General features: G+C 48.8%; 1 protein-coding gene across 1 annotated transcript in view; it reads right to left on the bottom strand.

Moving 5' to 3' along the window:
- Positions 1–19,872, bottom strand: part of DGLUCY (D-glutamate cyclase) — a 52,697-nt gene extending 32,825 nt beyond the window's left edge. Inside the window, 8 exon segments of the mRNA XM_058567550.1 lie at positions 1,759–2,019; positions 6,691–6,890; positions 9,340–9,466; positions 10,601–10,685; positions 10,688–10,753; positions 13,458–13,657; positions 15,377–15,529; positions 19,332–19,872. Coding sequence (XP_058423533.1) covers positions 1,759–2,019; positions 6,691–6,890; positions 9,340–9,466; positions 10,601–10,685; positions 10,688–10,753; positions 13,458–13,657; positions 15,377–15,529; positions 19,332–19,437 — 1,198 coding nt within the window. The 5' untranslated portion in view covers positions 19,438–19,872.
- Between the last annotated feature and the right edge of the window lie 734 nt (positions 19,873–20,606).

The following is a 20,606-nucleotide window of genomic DNA, read 5'->3' as shown; positions in this document are numbered from 1 at the left end:
AGCCACACCATTTTATGTTCCCACCAGCAGTGCTCAAGGGTCAAACCTGCTCTACTCATGGTCTACCCCGTTCTGGTTCACAGCAACTCCATCCTTTCAGTTACCCTGCCCAAAACCTCAGAGCAATCCCTGGTTCTTCTGTTTCACACCTGCATCCAATCTACCTGGAAATCATGACTCTACCTTTGAAATATGGATAGATCTGGCTACTTCTCACAACCTCCACCTGTGCCATTCATCTGTTTGGGGTCCCCTGGAACCAGAGTCTGAGACAAAGACTTGGGTGCAGGTGTTTTATTTGGGAGATTGTCCCAGGAGTCAGGTGGGAGGGGCACGGGAAAGTGAGGAGGAGGAAAAGGAGGAAAAGCCAATAGGAGGTTATGTGCATTTTCAAGGTCACTGCTCTGGGCAATGGGGTCTCAGTTCCACCAGGACCTGTGTGTCTCCAAAAGACAAGAGGCAGGGCACTAGCTCCCGTCCCCCACTGGTTGAGGGGGTTTCGGAGGCATTAGCCCCCAAACTTCCAGGCTGAGTGGTTTCGCACAGCTTTGGAGAAACTCCACGGAGCACTGGCTTGCGGTGGGGCCTGGTCAGGTCAGCGTGACTCAGAACTTCCACCCCCGCTGCAGCTGAAATCACAAGGGGGCCGAAGGGACGTGCCACAGGGCACCACCCACTCCAAGCCAGCCTCATCTCTCCTGCAATAACCTGGCCAGTCTCCTGTTTCCATCCTTGTCCCTGTAGCTACCTGGGTGATCCTGCAGAACTTACGCCAGAGCACGGCCCTCCCGGGGCTCCCACCTCACCCAGTATAAAAGCCCAGCTGCTCACAGTATCCCTCTAGGCCCTTTTGCAGGCTGCTCCCTGTAACCTCTCTGTCCTCCTGCCCAGCTTCTCTGCTCCTCATCCATTCCAGGCCAGTGGGCCATCCTGTTGCCCTGTCTTAAACCTGCAGGGCCCCCACTCCACCTAGTAGCCTCTGCCCTGGCCGTTGCACCAGCCCGGGACCCATTTCCTTCAGCCAGCCCTGACCTCACTCCTTCATCAACTGCAAGTCTTGGCTCAAATGATACCTTCTCCAGGAGGCCTTCCTTGCCCATCTTGTTTAAATAGCAGCCTGCCACCTGGCCCGTCACTCTCCATCCCCTCATCCTTGTCCGTTTTTTCCCACAGCATCACACCTCCTAACGCCTGCAGAGTGGAGAGGAGGTGAGGAGCAGTTGTTCACACTGTGCCCAAGGGAGATCTTGGCACCCCGACAGTAGCATCACAGCCTAACGCCCACCTGGGTGTTCCGGGAACCCAGGCAGCACGGGGTATCCCTGCCCATCTGGCCGGGTGGGACACTGCTGTCTGAGCCTTTCGACCACTCTATACTCAACTAGCCCACCCCCAACTCTGGGGGTCCAGGGCTGCCTGGGATTGCTGAGAGTCCTCTGCAGGTCACTCTTGCCTCTCCTAGGCAGGGCAGCAGGTGCACATGTGGGATCATGGGCTCTGGAGCCTAGTGAACCTGGGTTCAAATTCCAGCTCACCATTCCCACCTGGGTAGATCACCTGGACCCCTTGGAACCTCAGTCTCTTCATCTTTAAAATGGGGATAATGCTGCTTACACCAGAGTTGTTCTGAGCTTTGAGGAAAAAGCCCCATGTCAATGCCTGGGTGCCCAACATAAGTTCCACTAACACTGACTCCCTCCACCCTCTGCCCGCAAAGGCCCATTTAGGGAAATGGACCGACCTCATCTCACTGCCCACCTTGCTCAACAGCCTCTTCAAGAAACTTCTTGTACAAACTTAAGGCTCTCTGCTCAACAATGATGGAGACCCCCTTCTCCAAGGCTTGCAGGAAGATGGCCAGAGCAATGGCTCCTGGCAGGCCATCTGTCTCTTCCAGAGGCTCGTGGTTGAAATGCGCGGGGAACCCAGGGGTGATGAGCACCGAGCAGGTGTGGGACAGCGACAGTGAGGCCCTCAGCAGCTCATCCTTACAGAGCAGGTGCCTGATCCCTAGGTTGCCTAAAATTACAAAAAAATAAAATAAAATCACAAAATAATGTAATTGTGTTTCAAATAGAAACTTACACAAACAGTAGTTTGGTTTGTTTGTTTGTTTGTTTCAGAAGTGGATTTGAGGGATGTGCCAGAGACTGTTAACTCTTCACCAGAACATTCTTTTCCTCCACCGCCAGTAGCGAAGGATAGCTGGGTACACGGCTGACCAGACTCTCTTTCAGTTAGGAGTGGCCACAAGACTAGGTTCTCTCTAGGCAGCATTCGTAGACTGGTTGAAAGGGAATGTGAGTGAAAGTGACATGCGCCCCCTCTGGGTCTGGCCACACACCTCCCACACACTCCTCCAAGCTCTTCGCTTCCTGGAGGCTGGGATGTTGACAACTAGTGCCCCCTGGGGGTCTCATGATGTGATGGCAGAGCTGCTGGGTCCCTGAGTGACTGGATGGAGCAGATTCTCGTTCCTGCTGAATTAGAACATTCACCCTGGAGGACCCACCCTGGACAGTTGGGTGAGAGAGGCATACCTTACCACTGTATTTGAGCAAAGCGTCTTGGGGCTTATTTGTTACAGCATTTTAGCAAACCCAAATACAAGGGACGTGGGAGGAGGAAGGGAAACAGTGCTGTCTTGGTCAGGGCTTCCCCCAAAGAAGGCTCTCAGACAAGGGCTTGAATGCAGGTATCTCAGTGGAACGTGAGCCCCGGTAACAAGTCAGAAGATGGAAGGAGTGAGACAGGAAAGGGAGGAAAGCCACTAACGGTGTGTGAGTGAGCCAGTTAACTCCACCTGCATCTGGGCTCGAGCCTGCTTGAGATCCTCTAAGAAATGGTGTGGTACACGCCTCAGGATTGTCCTGCCACAGGACGGGGAGACTGGGCATTTATGCACCAGCTCCCACCCCCTACAGGGGGAAGTTTGCCCATCCGGGCATAGACTCCTCGGCACTCCTGGGCTGAGCCTGCTCTGTGGAGGAGCAGAGAGACCTGAGCCTAAGGCAGGAAGCTATTGTGCTGGTCCTAGCTGGGCAGCACAGCCTCCCAACTCTTGTCACATACCATTGTGCCTTTGTCCATACTGAGGTCACCTCAGACCATATCTGTGCCATGTGAAGGCAGGATGTGACTCAGAAGTTCCACCCCAGCTATGGCTGAAATGAAAGGTGGGCCTAAGGGATGTGAGGGGATGTCGGCTTGCATTTAAGGTGCCTGGAGAATATGAAGGAACACAGGGTTTGGATCTCTGTTACGGAGGAATAGTTCCAAATTTAGAATCTGGAAACTTACATTCAAGTCCAGCTGCTGGCACTCTGTAGCTGTGTGACGTTGGCCTCATCCCTTGATTGCTCTGAACCTCAGTTTTCCTACACAGAGCATGGGGGTGGTCCAGGTGGAAGACGGCTATGTGGAAAAGCCCCTCACAGAACTGCCAGTGGGAGCGGCAAGTGGAACATTTGTCTGGAGGGGGATTTGTCCCTTAGAGTTGAACATTCCACTGGAGCCAGCAATTCACTTCCAGGAATTTATCCTAATAAAGTGATCCTGGGTACGTACACAAATAGAGTCATGAGGATGTTCATTGCAGCATCGTTTATGGTGTCAAGTAACAAGATATGAATAAAATGGTGGAACATTTGTAAAATGGAATTCCAAGCAAACATTAAAAAGGACGTTTTAGAAGTCTATTTATTGACATGGAAAGATGTTCACAATATATTAAAAAGTGAAAGAAGCAAGGCCTAAAATAGTATCACAGCATGATTCCAATATCTATCTATCATCTATCTATCTATCTGTCTATCTGTCCACTATCTACCACCTATCTATCTATCTATCTATCTATCTATCTATCTATCTATCTATCATCTATCTACTATCTACCACCTGTCTATCTATCTATCTATCTATCTTTCTATCTTTCTATCATCTATCTATCTATCTTTTCAGTCTTATAGGTTCAAGACTGAAGAAAAAGACATTAAGGGCAAACACTGTTAATATTGGTTAATTGTGATTGGATTCTGGTAATTTTTATTTCCTCTTTACTTTCATATATTTTCTGATGCTTCTAGAATGAACATGAGTTACTGTTGATAAAAGGGGAGAAAAATAACATTTTCAAAGGAAAAAAATTGTAATGTAACCTATTTCATAGGATGTGGTGGGCACCGAAAGAGAGAGGAGGGGAGAAAGAACTTTGTCAACTTGAAAGCAGTCTATACATTTATGATGACTTTATTATTAGCATAAACACCATTATTACAAGCCTTGTATTCCTTCGTATTCTCCAGGCACCTCAAATGCAGGCCAATGTTCTCTCAAAAATGACTGAGGGGTTCTATTATCATGCCTGGTGAGTAATGCTCAGCACATTTCCATTAATCTTCTGTCTGCTTATTTAATATAGTAGGAATCAAAAGCATTTGTTGTTCTTGAGGATTAAGACGTTCCTTAATAGACAATATTGGCATATCCAGACAGTCATAAATCTGCCTTTCACCAGAGCCTCCTGCTTCAAATCTTGACACGCAGCCTGCACAGCCCTGAAGGAGGGTGTTGTGGACGACCTCCCAGGTCATTTTTATTAAGCAATGGGTGCACTGCGTCGGCAGCAAATTTACATCCCACTTACTTTCTTATCTGAGCTAATGGCAGAGTTAATAATTCATCTTCCCTCATGACCCCTGTGCTGAGCGGAAGAACCATCAGCCTGGGTAAGAATGTTTGTGAGAGAGAAAGTACTGTAGAAATTTTTAAAAATATCCACCAAGGAGATCAACTATGTAAGAGACTCTGTGTATACACAGCCACGTGCATTCACCTCTCTATATGCATGTGTCCTAAAAGGTACATGTGTGGTGGGCAAATATTCCAAATTTACTGTGTGTTTGTAAGTAAGGGAAACCATATTCTCTGCCGAATGAATGAATGAACGAACGAACAACCTAACAGACAAACAAGCAAAAAGCTATGCCCTGTGGTTTCCAGGAAGTTTTGTTACTGCAGACCCCCCTGTAACTGGGGGTCAACCTTTGCTCCCAGGCCCAGAGAAGGGATCAGACATTTTTAAGGCTGGTCTGCACTGTCAGATTCTGGGCCACAGGGTTAGCCAACACAAAAGGGCCCCCAGGCTGTCTGCTCGATGGCCCTGCCCAGGTGTTGTTCTCTATGCCACCGTCACCATAATCAGCTTGGTTTGGGTCCTGGGAGTCTGGCCCAGAGAGTCGACCTCCCCGGGCTGCTCACCGCAGGGGCCTCATCCATCCAGGTATCTGCTTGGGAAACAAGTGTTAGGTGGGCCAGCAGGGAGGCCACATACGCCTTCTCCAGACATTCAGAGTGCAAAGAGCACGCCCGTCTAGAATCACAGCCCGTGAGAAGGCGCAGAAGAGGGAATGGGGTACGATGATCTGGGAGAGGCTGGAGTATACTTTTAACTGCACAGGTGAGACTGTGACATACCCTTCAGACAGATTCCAATTTATCCCAACACTCACTGATCATGGGCCTTGGAGTTGGTGCGTATGGGTTCAAGTTCTGCCCCGGCCACCTATTATGTGGTATGTGGGCTTGGGCAAGTTTCTTAACCTTATGTGCCTCAGTTTCCTCATCTGTTAAAGGATGTTAATAATAGTTGCTTCATAGGGTCACTGGAGAATTTAATAAGATGAAACATGTAAATGCTTTTAGCACAAGCCTGACCTAGAGTAAAAATCAGTAGATGATAGCTATTATTCTTATCACCTATCACAACCCCAAGAGGGAGGTATAACTGTCTTGACTCCTGTTACACTGACTAGGAGACTGAGGTGGGGAGTGGCTGTGAAGTCTACACCTTGATTCTCTCCTGAGCCTGTGTCAGCAAATGGATTGAATTTTCCATGCACAATGGCGCCCTCTTCTGGCCATCTGGGATTAGAAATTCAGCTCTTAAATGAACATGCAGCTGGCAGTTCCAAACCCCTCAACCCGCTTTGAGCAAACCTCCTGCCACTTGGAAGCAGCAGACCCCTGGTGGATCCTCACAGCCCTGTCCCACGTCTAGAAAGCCAGTGGCTTGCAAACCACAGAAAGACTGTCCTCTGAGATGCAATATACAATATGCATGTCAGTTGCAAACTGCTGTGAGGCTGTCACTGCAGAGTCCGGCCCCACAGGATCCCCCAAGGAGTAGCAATGCAGCCCCCCATCCCTACCCCTGCTGCCCGGTACAAAAAATCAGTTCTATGCCCAACCCCAGGGCAATGGCACACAAGAGGAAGATGAGGGACATTATTAAATACATGGATGACTTTGTCTAAATGGTGGTAGTTGATACCTAGGAACCATTCTCCTTTTTTTTTCTTACCTACCCAACCCCAATTCAGTTCTGGTGGCAACGTGCCCAGCTAATAAGCTCGTCTCTCAAAGTCCCTCACATGTTTAGTGTTGAAAATTTTGAGAAAAAAATAAAAACATAAAGAAGAAAACAAAAATCACCCACAATCCCACTACCCAGAGACCATTACCATCAGTATTTTGGTGCATTTACTTCTAGTCTTTTTGGGACTCATACATGGTATAAATATTTTTAAAATATCATGGTGTAGATACAGTTTGCATGCTGCTTTTTTACTAAACATTACATCAGTGATGAATTTCTCCGGGCCATTAAGGTGTGAATGCTTTGTTTCTTACCTGGGTCTGTGGCGACTATAGTCTCTAGTCCTCTGATCTTCTGAACAGCTGAAGCTGATGCGATGCTGCAGTGCAAAGGATCTTGGGAAATGTGATGGACCTCTGGAATTCCCTCGGGGGTGAGACAACTGGCTGCAGTCTCCGTGTCCTTCAGGTCAGTCATAACTCTGCCATATGGTGCACTGGTGAAAGCTGGGGGTCTCGAAAACACACACCAGGAGGGACCTAGCCCAGCCACTTCATCAAACCCAGTCCATTCTCATCTAGTCAACTGTTGATGGGCAAGATGGCACTACGCATCAACTCTGCCAATAGCACTCCCTACACTGCTTGTTGGCACTAGGTCAGAACAAGCTGGCTTATGGCTAAAACAAGTTCCTTTTAAACAGGGGCCATGGAACTTGACTGAACACTCTAATCCCACTTAGCTGTATGCTCCCAGAGAAGAGGAATCACTCCCTCTTCATCTCAGAATCCCACACAGTGCCTTGCACATAAAAGATGCCCAGTAAATGTAGACGTGAATTGAGCAAATAATAATGTCTTGGATTTCACAGAAAATAGTAGAATTTCTCAGATCTCATGGAAAGCCAAAGTCAGCCAACCCATCAGGAGGAAAGCCTACTGATAGATGCACAAAGCATTCTAACTTTACTTTTAGACGTGATGCGTAAGGGGAAGAACTAAGGATTTTGATGAATGCAACCATTGTTTTTCTGTGTTTTGGACAGAACCTAAAATCGGTCACTCTACAGCCAGGTACACATCAGAACAGTCAGCTCAGAGTGTGACATGGAGTTTTGCCCCTTCAGTTGTGAGGTGTGCAGCAATTAATCTATTGCTAATAGAAGTTTAAATATTGAAGTTTGAGCATGATTTTTGCAAATTAGAAAGATTCATGGTCATCTCTGACCAGTGATGTCATTTGGTCTCGTTTACAATCAAAGATGCTATCACAAGTCAGAACTAAGGTGCTGGAATGCCCTGGGGTGCCTGTGGCAGGGAGACCTCCTCTGCAGGGGATTCCCTGTGGCTGGTGGCAGGAGAGGAGTGAGGCCACCATGCTGGAGAATGTTCACCACACATGTGTGGATGTGTGTATACACACGTACACACACACATTCAGAAATGACAAGCTCCTTGAGAACCACATCTTGTCTCATGCAGCATTTTATTCCCAAGATCTGGGCCCACGCCTGGCACACGGTGGGTGCCCCATACATTTCTGTTAAAGAAATGAATGAATAGAATCCCATTGATCTTGGTGTTTATGCCTTGTCACCATATTAGAGATAATCTCCATATCATCAGGCCATTCTGATAGCTAAACGTCCATAAATGCTTTAAAAACAAATTAAAAGTAATGCTTGTGGCTGTCCAGTTTTCCCAACACCATTTATTGAAGACACTTTCCTTTCTTCATTGTATGTTCTTAGCTCCTTTGTTGAAAATTAGCTGTCCGTATATGTGTGGTTTTATTTCTGGGCTTTCAATTCTGTTCCATTGATCTGTGTGTCTGTTTTTGTACCAGTACCATGCTGTTTTGATTACTATTGCTTTGTAGTATGTTTTGAAGTCAGGGATTGTGATGCCTCCAGCTTTGTTCTTTTAGGCTTATGCACCCCTATGTTCATTGCAGCATTATTCACTATAGCCAAGAAGTGGAAGCAACCTAAGTGTCCCTCGACTGACGATTGGATCAAGAAGATGTGGTATATATATACAATGGAATACTACTCAGCCGTAAAAAAAAAAAAAAAAGACAAAATCGTCCCATTTGCAACAACATGGATGGGCCTGGAGGGTATTATATTAAGTGAAGTCAGCCGGAAAGAGAAAGACAAACACTGTATGATCTCACTCATATGTGGAATATAAACCAACACATGGACAGATAAAACTGTATTGTGGTTACCAGGGGCAATGGGGGCGGGAGGTGGGCACAAGGGGTGAAGGGAGACATATATATGGTGATGGACAAGCAAAAACGTACAACCCGAAATTTCACAATGTTATAAACTATTAAAACATCAATTAAAAAAAAAAGAAATACACTGGAAAAAAAAAGAAAAGTAACGCTGAATTCTATGATTTGTAGTACAAGTGTAGCTGACCTGGCTAGAATTTTCCACTGTCTTTGACAATGGGCTGCAACTGTCACGTCCCTACTTCACTGTGAGCTAGTGAAGGCGCCCTCGTGTGTCTCTTCATTGTAATATCACCCTAGCCTTTGAAAAACTGAACTGACGGTATTGCTTGCAAATAAATACCTTGCGAAAACCACACGAAATAGTTTGTTTAATTGTGTTGCTTGTCATCATCTTTGCTTTCAAAGCCCCACTAACCTCCAAAATGTCTCAAAAAGTCAAGCTAAATATTAGTATTTCTGTTAGAATGGGCTGTGAGGCTTCCGAAGGCAGAAATATATTTAATCGAAACATATTTGAGCTGAGAGACAAGCTGCCCTAGTAGGGAGACCCAGCTCAGGAGCGAAAAGAAGGAAGGCAGAGAGATCGTCATTGTGGGCTGTAGGCCTATGTTCTGTGACTTTATTCCTTCAATCATTGCACTGTAAGCCTAGGCTTTCAAGGACTAGAGCCCCACCAGGTCCCCTCCCAGGTCAGATTAATTGCCCCCTTAAGTCTGGACATACCGTAGCTGCCGACAGCTTCGAGACTGGTCAGCTGAGAAGGCCAGAACACTGGGACATCCCCAGGCTGACACAACACAGGATCCCCGTGGTCAGGTCTGGAAAGATCTTTGATGCCCAAAAGTTCTGCAAATGGAAAAAGAAAAGGAATAATGTCGGGTCCTGCCCTGGCAGGCACCATGGAAATAGAATATGTCGAGTAGTTTATGGCTCTTTCTCCACGAGGAACTCCAGTCATTGGATTGCTGTAAATGGCGTTGGAGAAGGAGGGGAGGGAGAAAGGGAATCGGGACTTTAACCACTCAGGATGCGATAACTCCTAGTCCATTTTGAGTTGTACGGTTTCAGAACACAGAATCTCCAACCCCTCGTGTGATTGTGGGAGCAGTTTTGTGTGCATTTAGCCCAACACCGTCATTGCTCACAAAGCCAGCACTTGGTAGATGGAGTCACATAACACAGACCTAACCTCTGTTGCTTGACCACCAACAGTGTCCCTACCCTTGGCCAGCCATCAAAGTGCCCACGAGGACAACAAAGATGGATGTGTTGGGTCCAACTCATCTCCACCAACGATCAAACAATCCAGCAGACACTCTGCTTTGAGTGGTCCTGGGATCCTCTTCCTCTGAGGAAGGCGGTACGTGCCGGTTGATTTTCGTAGAACGCTAGGCTTTGTCTGATTTTGTTTGCTGCACAGCTGAGCAAGTTCAGTTACACTGAACTCTGGCTCTCACCCAAGGCCCAATCCCAGGCTCTCGTCCGGCCCTCTGACAGCCTCTAAGAGGCCTGGACAGCTTCTACACTTGGATCTGCTCACTCGCCCTCAGACTGAGTTAAGGCACAGGGGATCAATGGCTTTCAGTTCAAATTAACATTTGGAACAAAGCCATCCCTGCCCAAATATGCCACTGAACAGCAGCCTAGATCAGAGGTTGCACTGAGCTCAAATCTTGGGACAAATAGCTCTGCTGCCATCCTCCACCACTGGCTTCCCCCACCCCAGTTTCACTTGAAGTTTACAGGAGCCAATGGGTGAGGCTGGCTATTCTGCCAAGGGCAGCATGTTTAAACCTGAGGGGCATCTGTAAACCCAGCCCTAATCCTGCTGCGGGAGTCTGAGCCTTGTCCAGGACCCCGGGGCCCCCCGGGGAAAGATGAGGACAAGCCGTGGGAGCTCAGGAACACAGCAAGTTCCTGTCTCCCCGGGCCGAAGCCCAAGCGCAGCTGTCGGAATCACGAATGAGAGTGGACGCTGACCTGGGTCACCGACGTGAATGGGTTGTCCTTCCTCACCCCCCATGGAGCAACCGGCCCTCACTCGCCTTTCCAGCTTTGTCCTTGGGAAATGGGCCTCACCGCGACCACCAGAGGGCAGCAAATGCCAGCCATGGTGGCGCAAGGCACTGCTGTCTGCCAAGAAATCAAGTAAAAAACGTTAAAAAATAGAACCCCGAGTAACAAGAGTTCAAGGCAGTGAATGAAGTAGGCAGGAGGTCCAATTAGCTATTGTCAATCATCATCAAAACTTAGCTTCTACTTTTATGCGACATAGAGATGAGGACGGTTGCTGGTAAGGATTGGTCTGAAACAGAGAATCTTAACTTTGTCGGGCCGTGGACCCCAGCCTTGTCAAAGTAATGTTTTAACTGCCTAAGAGGAAATGCACAGGATTACAAAGGAAACCAATCATACTGCAAACGCAGTGATCAAATTATGAAAATATGTGAAACAGCAACACGTGTGCTTCTTCACTAACAGCTTAAGGAACAAGACGGCAGAGCTACCATTGTCATTCTGAAGTAATGAGCAACAATTAAGATATTTTTGAGATTTTGGGAAGAACTGTAATGTGACATGAAAGTATCTGTGATTTCTTCGGGCAGCCACAAAGTCACAGGATCTGCTGATACGACTATAGTTTGTTGCCTACATTCGTAATTGAAGGGAATGCTCAATTTTAGTTTGAGGCTATGAAAATAAAAATGTCATTTTTTCCCGCCCAACTTTATGGATCTTCTGAATTTTCTCCACGGACCTCAAGGGGCCCTTGGACCACAGGTGAAGACCCTCTAGGAGAACCAGAGGCAGAGGAACCCAAGAAAGTGGGAACCTTACGGGAGGCCCCAGGGCCTCCTCTGCCTCCTGAGTCCACACAGGGGCTGGAGGCCTGTACCCACACGCCCCGCGCCCTGCCTCACCCCTCCCGCCTCTACGCAAGTCGCCCAGGATGACCTGTGTGACTTTCACTAGTCATGTTGTTTTTGTCCCCTGAACAGTTTCTGGTCCCTGCTGTGGGGCTTATGAAAGATTTAGGACATGGCCAGGACCATAATCCACTGGGATAGTCTTGGCGGCTGCCTGAAGGGCTTGCTATTAGTACCCTGGCAGCAGCAGGATGAAACTGGTTGTGCCTGCCAGTTCTGTGTCTGAATAACAGCACTCGGGAGGGGGCACATGCTGGGGATGCTCACAGGAGGCAGGCAGCGCTCCCTGAGGCTGAGGCGCCTCCTTCTGGGGGCGCTTCATCCCCTCAAGGCCACCAACTGAATCCAAGATGGCTGCCCGGCCCTTTCTGCCAGGAGCCAACGGGCAGAGGCATCAGTATTGAACTGAAAGCTACTTGGTAATCGTTGGGGGCAGTGAGGTGTCATGGAAAAACTCCGGGTCTGCTGAGCAGGGCAGCGATGAGCACCTCTGTGCAACGCATCATTCAATCCTCACACCTCTCCTATTGACATTTTATAGGCGGGAGCCAGGAGTCCTGGGTTCCAGTCTGGCTTTGGGATTTGGGCAAGTCCCTGTCTCTCTCTAGGCCTCAATTTCCTCATCTAAGATGAAAGGCTGTGCATGATGAGCCATGAGGCCCTCTTGCTACAGATGGTGGTTGTACCCAGGCCAGACCCTGCCCTGGGCCCTAGACAGTGGCTGAAGTTCTGCCTCCATCCTTCCCGACCTTCAAGAAAACCGCTCGGGCACGTGTTTTACACACGAAAAGCAGCACACGCTGTGGGCAGCCTTGTGTCTCATCAGAGGCAGCTCAGGCCTCTTTGGCAGGAGCCCAAACCAGGCAAGTTTAATAAATGTCCAGGACCCCAAGACGAAATCTCCAATCTGAAGGGCTGGCCTGGCGGCATAGTGGTTAAGTTCCTGTGCCCCTGGTTCGCAGGTTCGGATCCTGGGTACGGACCTACACACAGCTTATCAAGCTGTGGTGGCACCCCACATATAAAGTAGAGGAAGATGGGCACGGATGTTAGCTCAGGGCCAGTCTTCCTCAGCAAAAAGAGGAGGATTGGCAACAAATGTTAGCTCAGGGCTAAGCTTCCTCACCAAAAAAAAAAAAGAAAGAAAGAAATTTCCAACCTGAGGCCTCCATGAGGAACCTGGGGTGGACCGTTGATGCTGGCTGACCATCGACCCAGCAGATAATTTCTTGGACTTCACACAAATGTGCTACAAGGGGTCAGCGGAATGGGAGAACCTGGTTCTCTCCCCGTGACAAGCAGTGGCTGGAATAAAACCTCAGAGACACAGCAGAAGGCAGCCCCTTACAGTGGACACGTCCCAGGAGAGGTGACCACGCTGCGTTCGTGACCACTCGCGGCCACCTCCAGCCAAGAACATGACCCAGCTTTCCTGACAGAGACATCACCTAGCAGCTAACGGCCTGGCCAAGGCTCTGCCACAAATCCCTGGACATTTGCCCAGCCAGGCATATTCTTCCTGATGCCAGGAAGTCAAAGCCAGAGAGGATTTTCAAAAATCTCACTGAGATGCCCTAAGTTAAAGGAGCCAGACAAATTCCAAACAGGTTTGGTTTACACAGCTGCAATGGTCTGTCTAAAAGGGCTTGACTCCACTCTCAAGGCCACGCTGGGTGCTCACAGCAGTCCCAAAGGTGAGCAGGAGAGAGGCTGGCAGTCCCATTTTCCAGATGAAGAAACAAGCTCAGAGAAGTTAACAGCTTGTCCTGGGTTGCACAGCTAGAAAAGTGGCTGAGCTGGGGCCAGAGTTTAGGTCTCCTGCCTCCTATGCTGATGTTCTCCCCACCACAGGAAAACACAAGGTGATCCACATTTTCAAGTCATTCTGCCCTTGCAGATTTTGTCCCTACCTTGAATGCACCTGCGGGGCCGTGGCCTGCTAGGTCTCTTCTGGGGAGCCTAACCTTCTCCAAGGCCCCTTCCAGGGAGAGGCTGCAGCCCAGGAGGAAGGCCACCGTGTCTTCCAGCTGCTCTGAGTACTCCTCCAGCGAGGTCAGGCTGGCTGTGCAGACAGCAAACTTGCACTTCTGGAACTGGGGACAGCCCGCCCCGGGGACAAAAGGGAGAACTCACAGGCCCCCAGACCCAATACAGCCCCTGACCAGCCCCTTTAATAAAGGACTAAGGAGAGAGAAGAGGATATCCAGGGCTGAAATTTCAGGCCCTGGCGCCAAGGTAGGCAACACAGTTCTGAGCAGGGAGACTTGCTGGCATCCTTCAAATCCTACCTGACCGGAAACTATTAAATCAGCATGTCTATAAGGTAGCCCCACCCCCGACCCTATTATATTTCCTGTAACCTCAACCCAAGACCAGTCAAACCAGCAAGAATAAAACAACAGTGCCCTCTCTGCCATCGAAGCACGGCCTGCAGACCAAAGGGACAGAGGACGTGTGTCTCAAGGAGGCTCTCAGCACTGGCAGTGGACGAGGCCTTTCTCCTTCCTTAGAGAAACTCTTCTGTGGAGTTGAAAGACTTTGTTTGCAAGCCTATTCTTCATTCACTCCAAAATCATTTTGCTGAGCCACTCCTCCGTGCCAGCACAGGCCAGGTGATGGGGCTATAGTGATGGAGGGACACTGACCCAGCCCTCAAGAAGCTCAAAATCCTACTTTGACAGATGAGACTGCATTGAAAACAGATACTTGCAATACAGAGCAGTGAGTGTTAACAGTCTAGGTGGAGGAGGGACATAGGGAAGGGAGAAATCCATTCTCTCCCACAAAGTGGGAGGTGCTGGTGCTGGGTCCTGAGGGATGACTAGGAGTTCACCAGTTGGACAAGGAGGAAAGCACGTCCTAGGCAGAGGGAGCAGGATGTGAACAGCGTGGAGGCATCGAGCACCGTGGCCCACTGGGTGATCTCTAGGAGTCCCTAAGTTGGCAGCGATAGATGCTAGGAATAAATGTAAAGGAGCTGAGCTGGGCCCAGGTGGGGTCTCTGAAGGACCTTCCCACCCTGGAGTCCACACATGATAAAGGCAGAACGTTCCTGGGGAGCTTTCTCTCTGGGGAGAGGGTTGGGGACGACTGGAGTGTCAGGGTTCCGGGGGAGACTCTGAGTCGGGGCCAGGTGGCCACAGGTCTTGATATCAGGCTAAGGTGCAAGCCACGGGAAGACATGGAAGAAATTTAAATGAGAGTCACGTGATCAGATGCAGCGTTAGAAAACGACATTGCAGAGGAAGAGAAAAGGTAGGGGTGGGGAGGGAGAGGAGACGGTGAAAGTGGGGCGAGGGGACCACTTAAGATGTCCTAAGAGTCTAGGCGAGAGAGGATGCGAGCCTGAGCTGGGATGGTGGGAGAGATGGGGCTCACTGGAGAGCTATTACGGAGGCAGAATCAGCAGGGCCAGTTATTTGATATGTTACATTTTAAAAAGTCTGGGAGAACATTCGCCACAGTGTTACCGATGTCTGTCTCTGAGTGTCCTTGATGCAAGCGTTTCTATTTTCTTCTTCATCCTGTGCAGACAGGTTTCTGGCTTGGGTGAAGAAGTGGACGGATGGCAGTGCCAATGGGATTTCTCCAGTGCTGGACTTTCTTGGTGATCCCAAAGATTTTACTCGGGGCAGGGGCAGGGGACAGGGACAGGAGTGGGAACAGTGGGGAAGATGGTTTGTTTCTGAGCAACAGTCATGAGTGAGGCTTTGTGCCAGGACATTCCGTGTTCCTGAGGCTGGACATAAAGGTCCCTGGTGACAGACACACCTGGCTGCAGCACCTGGCCACTCCCAAGCTTGAATCCCAGTAACCCAGGCATTTTACCTGGTGTCTGAGACAGCGCCCAGGGTGGGCAATGTCCACTTGCCTGGCTCACTTGAGCCTAGCAGGGGCAGAGGGCCACTGCTGGCCCAGCAGAACTTTCCAAAGGCCTGGGTGAGGGACCAGTGCAAGACCACCACGCTGGCTGGTCAGAGCCCTGGGTTTGGTGACAGAGGGGACAGATGCACAGTGACTTGCTTCTTAGTAGAACCTTCTTAATTTAACTTTTTTTTTTTTTGGTGAGGAAGATTGTCCCTGAGCTAACATCTGTGCCAATCTCCCTCCATTTTTGTATGTGGGACGCCGCCACAGCATGGCTTGATAAGCAGCGTGTAGGTCCACACCCAGGATCCGAACCCACAAACCCCAGGCCACTGAAGCAGAGCGTGTGAACTTAACCATTGTGCCACCAGGCCAACCCCTTAATTTAACTTTTTATTGCAGCCAAACATACACACAGAAAAATGCATGTAAGTGCGTAGCTTGATGACTTTTCATGAAATGAACACACCCATGGAACCAGCATCCAGGTCAAGAAATAGAACATTATCAGCATCCCAGAAAACCCCACTATGCCCCATCCGGTCATCACCAGCCCCAGGGGTAGCCATACCCTGACTTCTAACACCACAGATTGCTATTGCCTGTTCTTTGACTTCACATGATGGAATCATATAGTATGTGTGCGTGTCTGGTTGCTCCAAATCCTCTCCAGTACTTGGTATTGCCTGCCGTTTTCATTCTGGGCATTTGGCAGGTATGCAGTGACATCGCGTTGTGGCTTTAGTTTGCATTGTCTCGATGATGAATGCAGTTGAGTGCCTTTTCTTCTGTTTATTGGCCATTTACTTTGGGAAAGAGACTGTTCATGACTTTTGTCTGGGCAGATTCTTTACTGGGCAGGCTCACAGAATCCTTGACTCTGCCTCCAAAGAGACAGTCTTAATGAAGCTGTAGAGGAAGACCTCCACTTGCATGCTATGACCGCCTCTGGGGGCAACCAGCCCTCCTCTGGAATGGGAAGTCCTTTGGCTTTGGAGGCAAACAAACCTGACCAGCTGTGTGGCCCTGGGCAGTGGTTTTCTCATGGATGAGACATCAGTTACCACACCTACCTTAAAGGGAACTCCGTGAGTTCATTCCTGGGTGTAAATTACCTAACAGGTGTTCAGGAAGCAGGGGTTGGAGTTACATTCATCCAATGGAATCTCATACAGACATTTAAAATTATGGTACAGAAGAAATAGTTAATGATATTGAAAGATGTTTATGACATATGGTTAAAGGAACAATACGTGGTAACAAAACAGAAAATATGTTCCACTTATTCTCCTTTTTACAAAATCTATGAGAGAAAGAACATCTACATGTTAATCATGGTTATCTTCAGTGACAAGACTACGGGTGATGTTAATTTCCTTCTTTGTGCTTTTCTCAATATTCTAAAATTTATGCAATAAATAGGTATCATTATGTAATTGGAGAAAAAACAAACAAGAAAAGATATGTTTCAAAAGGGGGGGGGGTATTTCCTTTAAAAAGACCATCCCAAAGAAAAGCATAATTATGCTCTTTCAGAGAAATAACCTTGGGGACAATTCTCCTAAATGCCAGATTTGCTCTGTCAACATGTGGACACTTCTTTTCTGCAATAATATTGTCAGCTAATATTTTCTGAGTGCTTATGATAATTTATATATGTAATCATCTGTATTTTATCCATGAGGGGAAGAAGGTTCAGAGAGATGAAGTGACTGTCCCAAGGTTACACAGCTGGTGTGTGGCACAGCCAGGATTCAAGCCTGAGACAGGTGACACCTGAGTCCCCCCAGGTCCCCACTGGGCTGTGGGCATGGGGCCTCCCTACGCTGGGTCGACCACCATGGCCAGGGGATAATGAGTGGAGCAGATGCAAACATCTGCAGGGAAAAGTCCAGGACCGGCTCCTACTCTAACTGCCTGGAACTCACTATCTCAGACCCACAGCGCCTGCCAGTGCTACAAACAGGCTTTCACAATGAGGACAAGCCAGACACCCAGCTGCCGAAAGCTCGAGGAAGCTGATGCTGGTCGCAAGCAAGCCCAGCGTGCCTCCAAAAACAATCCCGAGTGAGCAGGAAGGGAACTCAGCCAGCCAGAGGCCTCGCATTCCCTCGCCGCCCCTCTCTTACCTCCAAAGCCTGTTGCAAGCACAAACGGGATTTTTAACACCATAAATCAGGGAGGTGTTATGCGCACAAAGCTTCTTTGTTTCCTTTTTAATTAAATGTGCTTCAGAGGGCACTGTGTTTTGGTTTTGTGCATCTCCACTGCTGGTCATAGAAAGTCCCCAACTCGTCCCCGTTAGAAACAGGACACAGACTAGAGGAGTCCCTTGTGTCTTTTTGGAGGGGACGGTGGGTATGCGAGGGGGAGGGCACTTGAGGTCTGAAGCGATTCGTGTGTCCCCTGGGTCTCTTGGGCTCCATCTAAGGTCACCATGCTTTCTCTTGGTGCAGAGAAATAAAGTGAGTCCTCTGAGCCCTTTTACCCAAAAAGCAATGTTTCTGTTTTTTTTCCCTTTAATTTAATGACAAGAGAAAAAAAAGCCATTTAGAGCTCTAATCTGATTTAAAGGCTCAGAAGACACAGTCCGAGCTGGAGTGTTCCAGCTGTTCTGCAGAATGAGCTGCTTTCCTCGGGGAGCATTCCACGACAGTGGCTCACGTGGACTGAGCACTTAATCTGTGTTGGCTCAGTTACTCCTGCTGACAGCTCCACAGGGAAGATTCTGCTGCTTTCACGTCACAGATGAGGCTTAGAGTGGGCACACAGTTTACCCACAGCTACAGCCAGTAAGGAGCCATGCGGGGACTCACAGCCAGGCCATCTGTCACCACTGTGCTCTCTCGGCTCCCCGAGGTTCCAGCAAGCAGTGGTCGACCTGGGGTTAAGCTGGTGCTTGCTGGTACCTCTTGTGTACGAAGGGTTCTGGAAGACTATTACCTTGATGGCTCTCTATAAAGCATGCTCCTCAGTCATGACCCTGAGCTGCCCCTTCCCCATTGACTCTGACCTGGGCTTTGGTCAATGGGACATCAGAAGGTGTGATGCAAGCAGAGGCTCAGTGCGTGCTTGGGCATGAAGGCTTGTCCTCTTGGAATACTCTCTCTTACAATCTTGGCTGTTCCAGCCATCCCAGTGGACACTCCAGACACGTGAGGAAGCAGCCACCTTGGATGGTCCAGCCCCAGCAGACACCACGTGGAGCAGAAGAACCACCCTGCTAAGCCCAGCCTCACTGCAGAATTACGAGAATTGCAGTTTAAGCCACTCAGTGTGGGGCTGCTTTGTCATGCAACAATAGGTACCTCTGTTGGCCCACAAATAGCAACAGAGGCCAGACATGTCGACCTGCTTTGTCCTGCTTTGGTACTTTAAACCGTGCTGCTGGTTTTCCCTTTTGTGATTCCACCATTACCAAAAAAGTCTTCCTTATTGTGAAATTTTGCTGGGACTTGGGTGAGTGACAACTTTGATATCTGTTTTCTCTTACAGGACCTTTTAGTGCCTTGGGTGTCACTCCTGGGAGACAGAGGGGAGATCAGTGCCACCCAGAGCAGAAGATTAGTCCAAGGTAGCGAGACTTGGTCTGAATCAAAACTGGATTAAAATGCAGCATAATCTGGGGACACTTGAGGGAAACCCCTTTTAATCACCTGAGGCCATTGGCGCTTCTCCCTATGGAGCTGTAGCAACCAAGCAGAAGTGGTTGGTGCTAGACAGGTCTGATGAGTTTTCACACCTGAGCCTGCTCCAAGGTGCCAGTGCCTTCTGGGAAGTCAGGCAGTGACCGGAACTAATGTCATTCTGCTCTTACTGTCTGTCTCCCATGCAGAAGCTAGAACTCTCAGGGATTCCTGGGTCCTACACAGCTGGTGTTTCCAGGGATTTTTTTTTTAACATCTAGCACCACTTACCTCCAGCCATAATGGACATGTTTCTGATGTTTGGTTTCTTTTGCAGAATCAAACTCCTTACGGCGGAGGGAAGGCAGGACTTCAGGTAGAGTGTGAAGGGCGTCATGCTATCCTTGAATAGTGGCAGAGAATCTGAGTGAGGGGATGAAGGGGAACAAACGAGAATGCACAGGGCCCCTGAAGGCACAGATTGAGCATCAGCTACCAGCTCCCGTCCTCAGGGCTGCTCCTGGCCCTGCCCTGCGGTGGGTGTTGTTTGGAGCTAGTTCTCCCCCCACCCCTACCCCCTTCAGGTCTTGGTTTCTAATGAAAAATTCCTAACACTTGGAGACCTCTGCTTATGCCCTTCCCCTGACCTGGAATGTCCTCCCTCTCTTTCTCCCCAAAGGCCTTTCTGTTCCTCAGGACTGGGTCAGAATCTCCCCCCTCTGTGGAGCTGCCAACAGGCTCACACTGGCTGGCGCAGGGCCTCCTTGCCCCCAGAGCATTCTGTGAGCTGCTGATTTTGGCTGGAGTCACAGTTGGCCTGATGTTCTACTTGCCTCTGAACCCCGTTTGTCTCTCCCCCCAACCTCCCCCCAACCCCAGGTGACCCCGAGTGCCTAGAGGGCAAGGCCACATCTTAGGGCTCTTCCACAGTTCCCAGAGCACTTACCACAGCCTAAGCACACAGGACACACCAAGAATAGTTACTGCCGAATGAACAAATGAATGAATGCCTCATGCAATCACCAACAAAATAACAGGCTGGATTTCCTGTCTACACGTGACCTCTGTCATTTACATTCAGGTCCCTAGAAGGTGGAGATTTTATGTTTTCTTCTTTATATCCCCCCCTCCCACTGCCACTACTCTAGGCACCATGCCCTACATAGATTTTTGGTGAATGGATAAATATTGTAGATTTTAAAATACAGAGATGGTCTCAAAGCTCCAGGAAGTTATACTCAGAAAGGAATCCTATAAGTTGACTTCTTTATTCTAGAAAGAGAGGTTTCAATGTGTCAGCAAAATCTAGGTCTAGATAGCCACAAGGCACAGCCCATATCTTCTTCATCTAAATATACCATGTGCCTGGCACAAGGGTGGAAGTTCAGTAAGTGTTTGTTGAATGACTGGCTGACTGCAGAATGGATAAAAGCAGGATTCTAGGGCAGTGTCCATGGTGAAGGTTCCAGACAGGCCTGATTTTCCACAACTCTTTCTACATAAAGAGACGAACCCAATGGGATTCCAAACCACCAATGTATGTGTTCAACTCTAATCTCCTAGATA

Source organism: Diceros bicornis, chromosome 24, assembly GCF_020826845.1.
Source record: "Diceros bicornis minor isolate mBicDic1 chromosome 24, mDicBic1.mat.cur, whole genome shotgun sequence".
In the NCBI taxonomy this organism is placed as follows: domain Eukaryota; kingdom Metazoa; phylum Chordata; class Mammalia; order Perissodactyla; family Rhinocerotidae; genus Diceros; species Diceros bicornis.
This window is presented reverse-complemented; position numbering and strand designations above follow the sequence as displayed.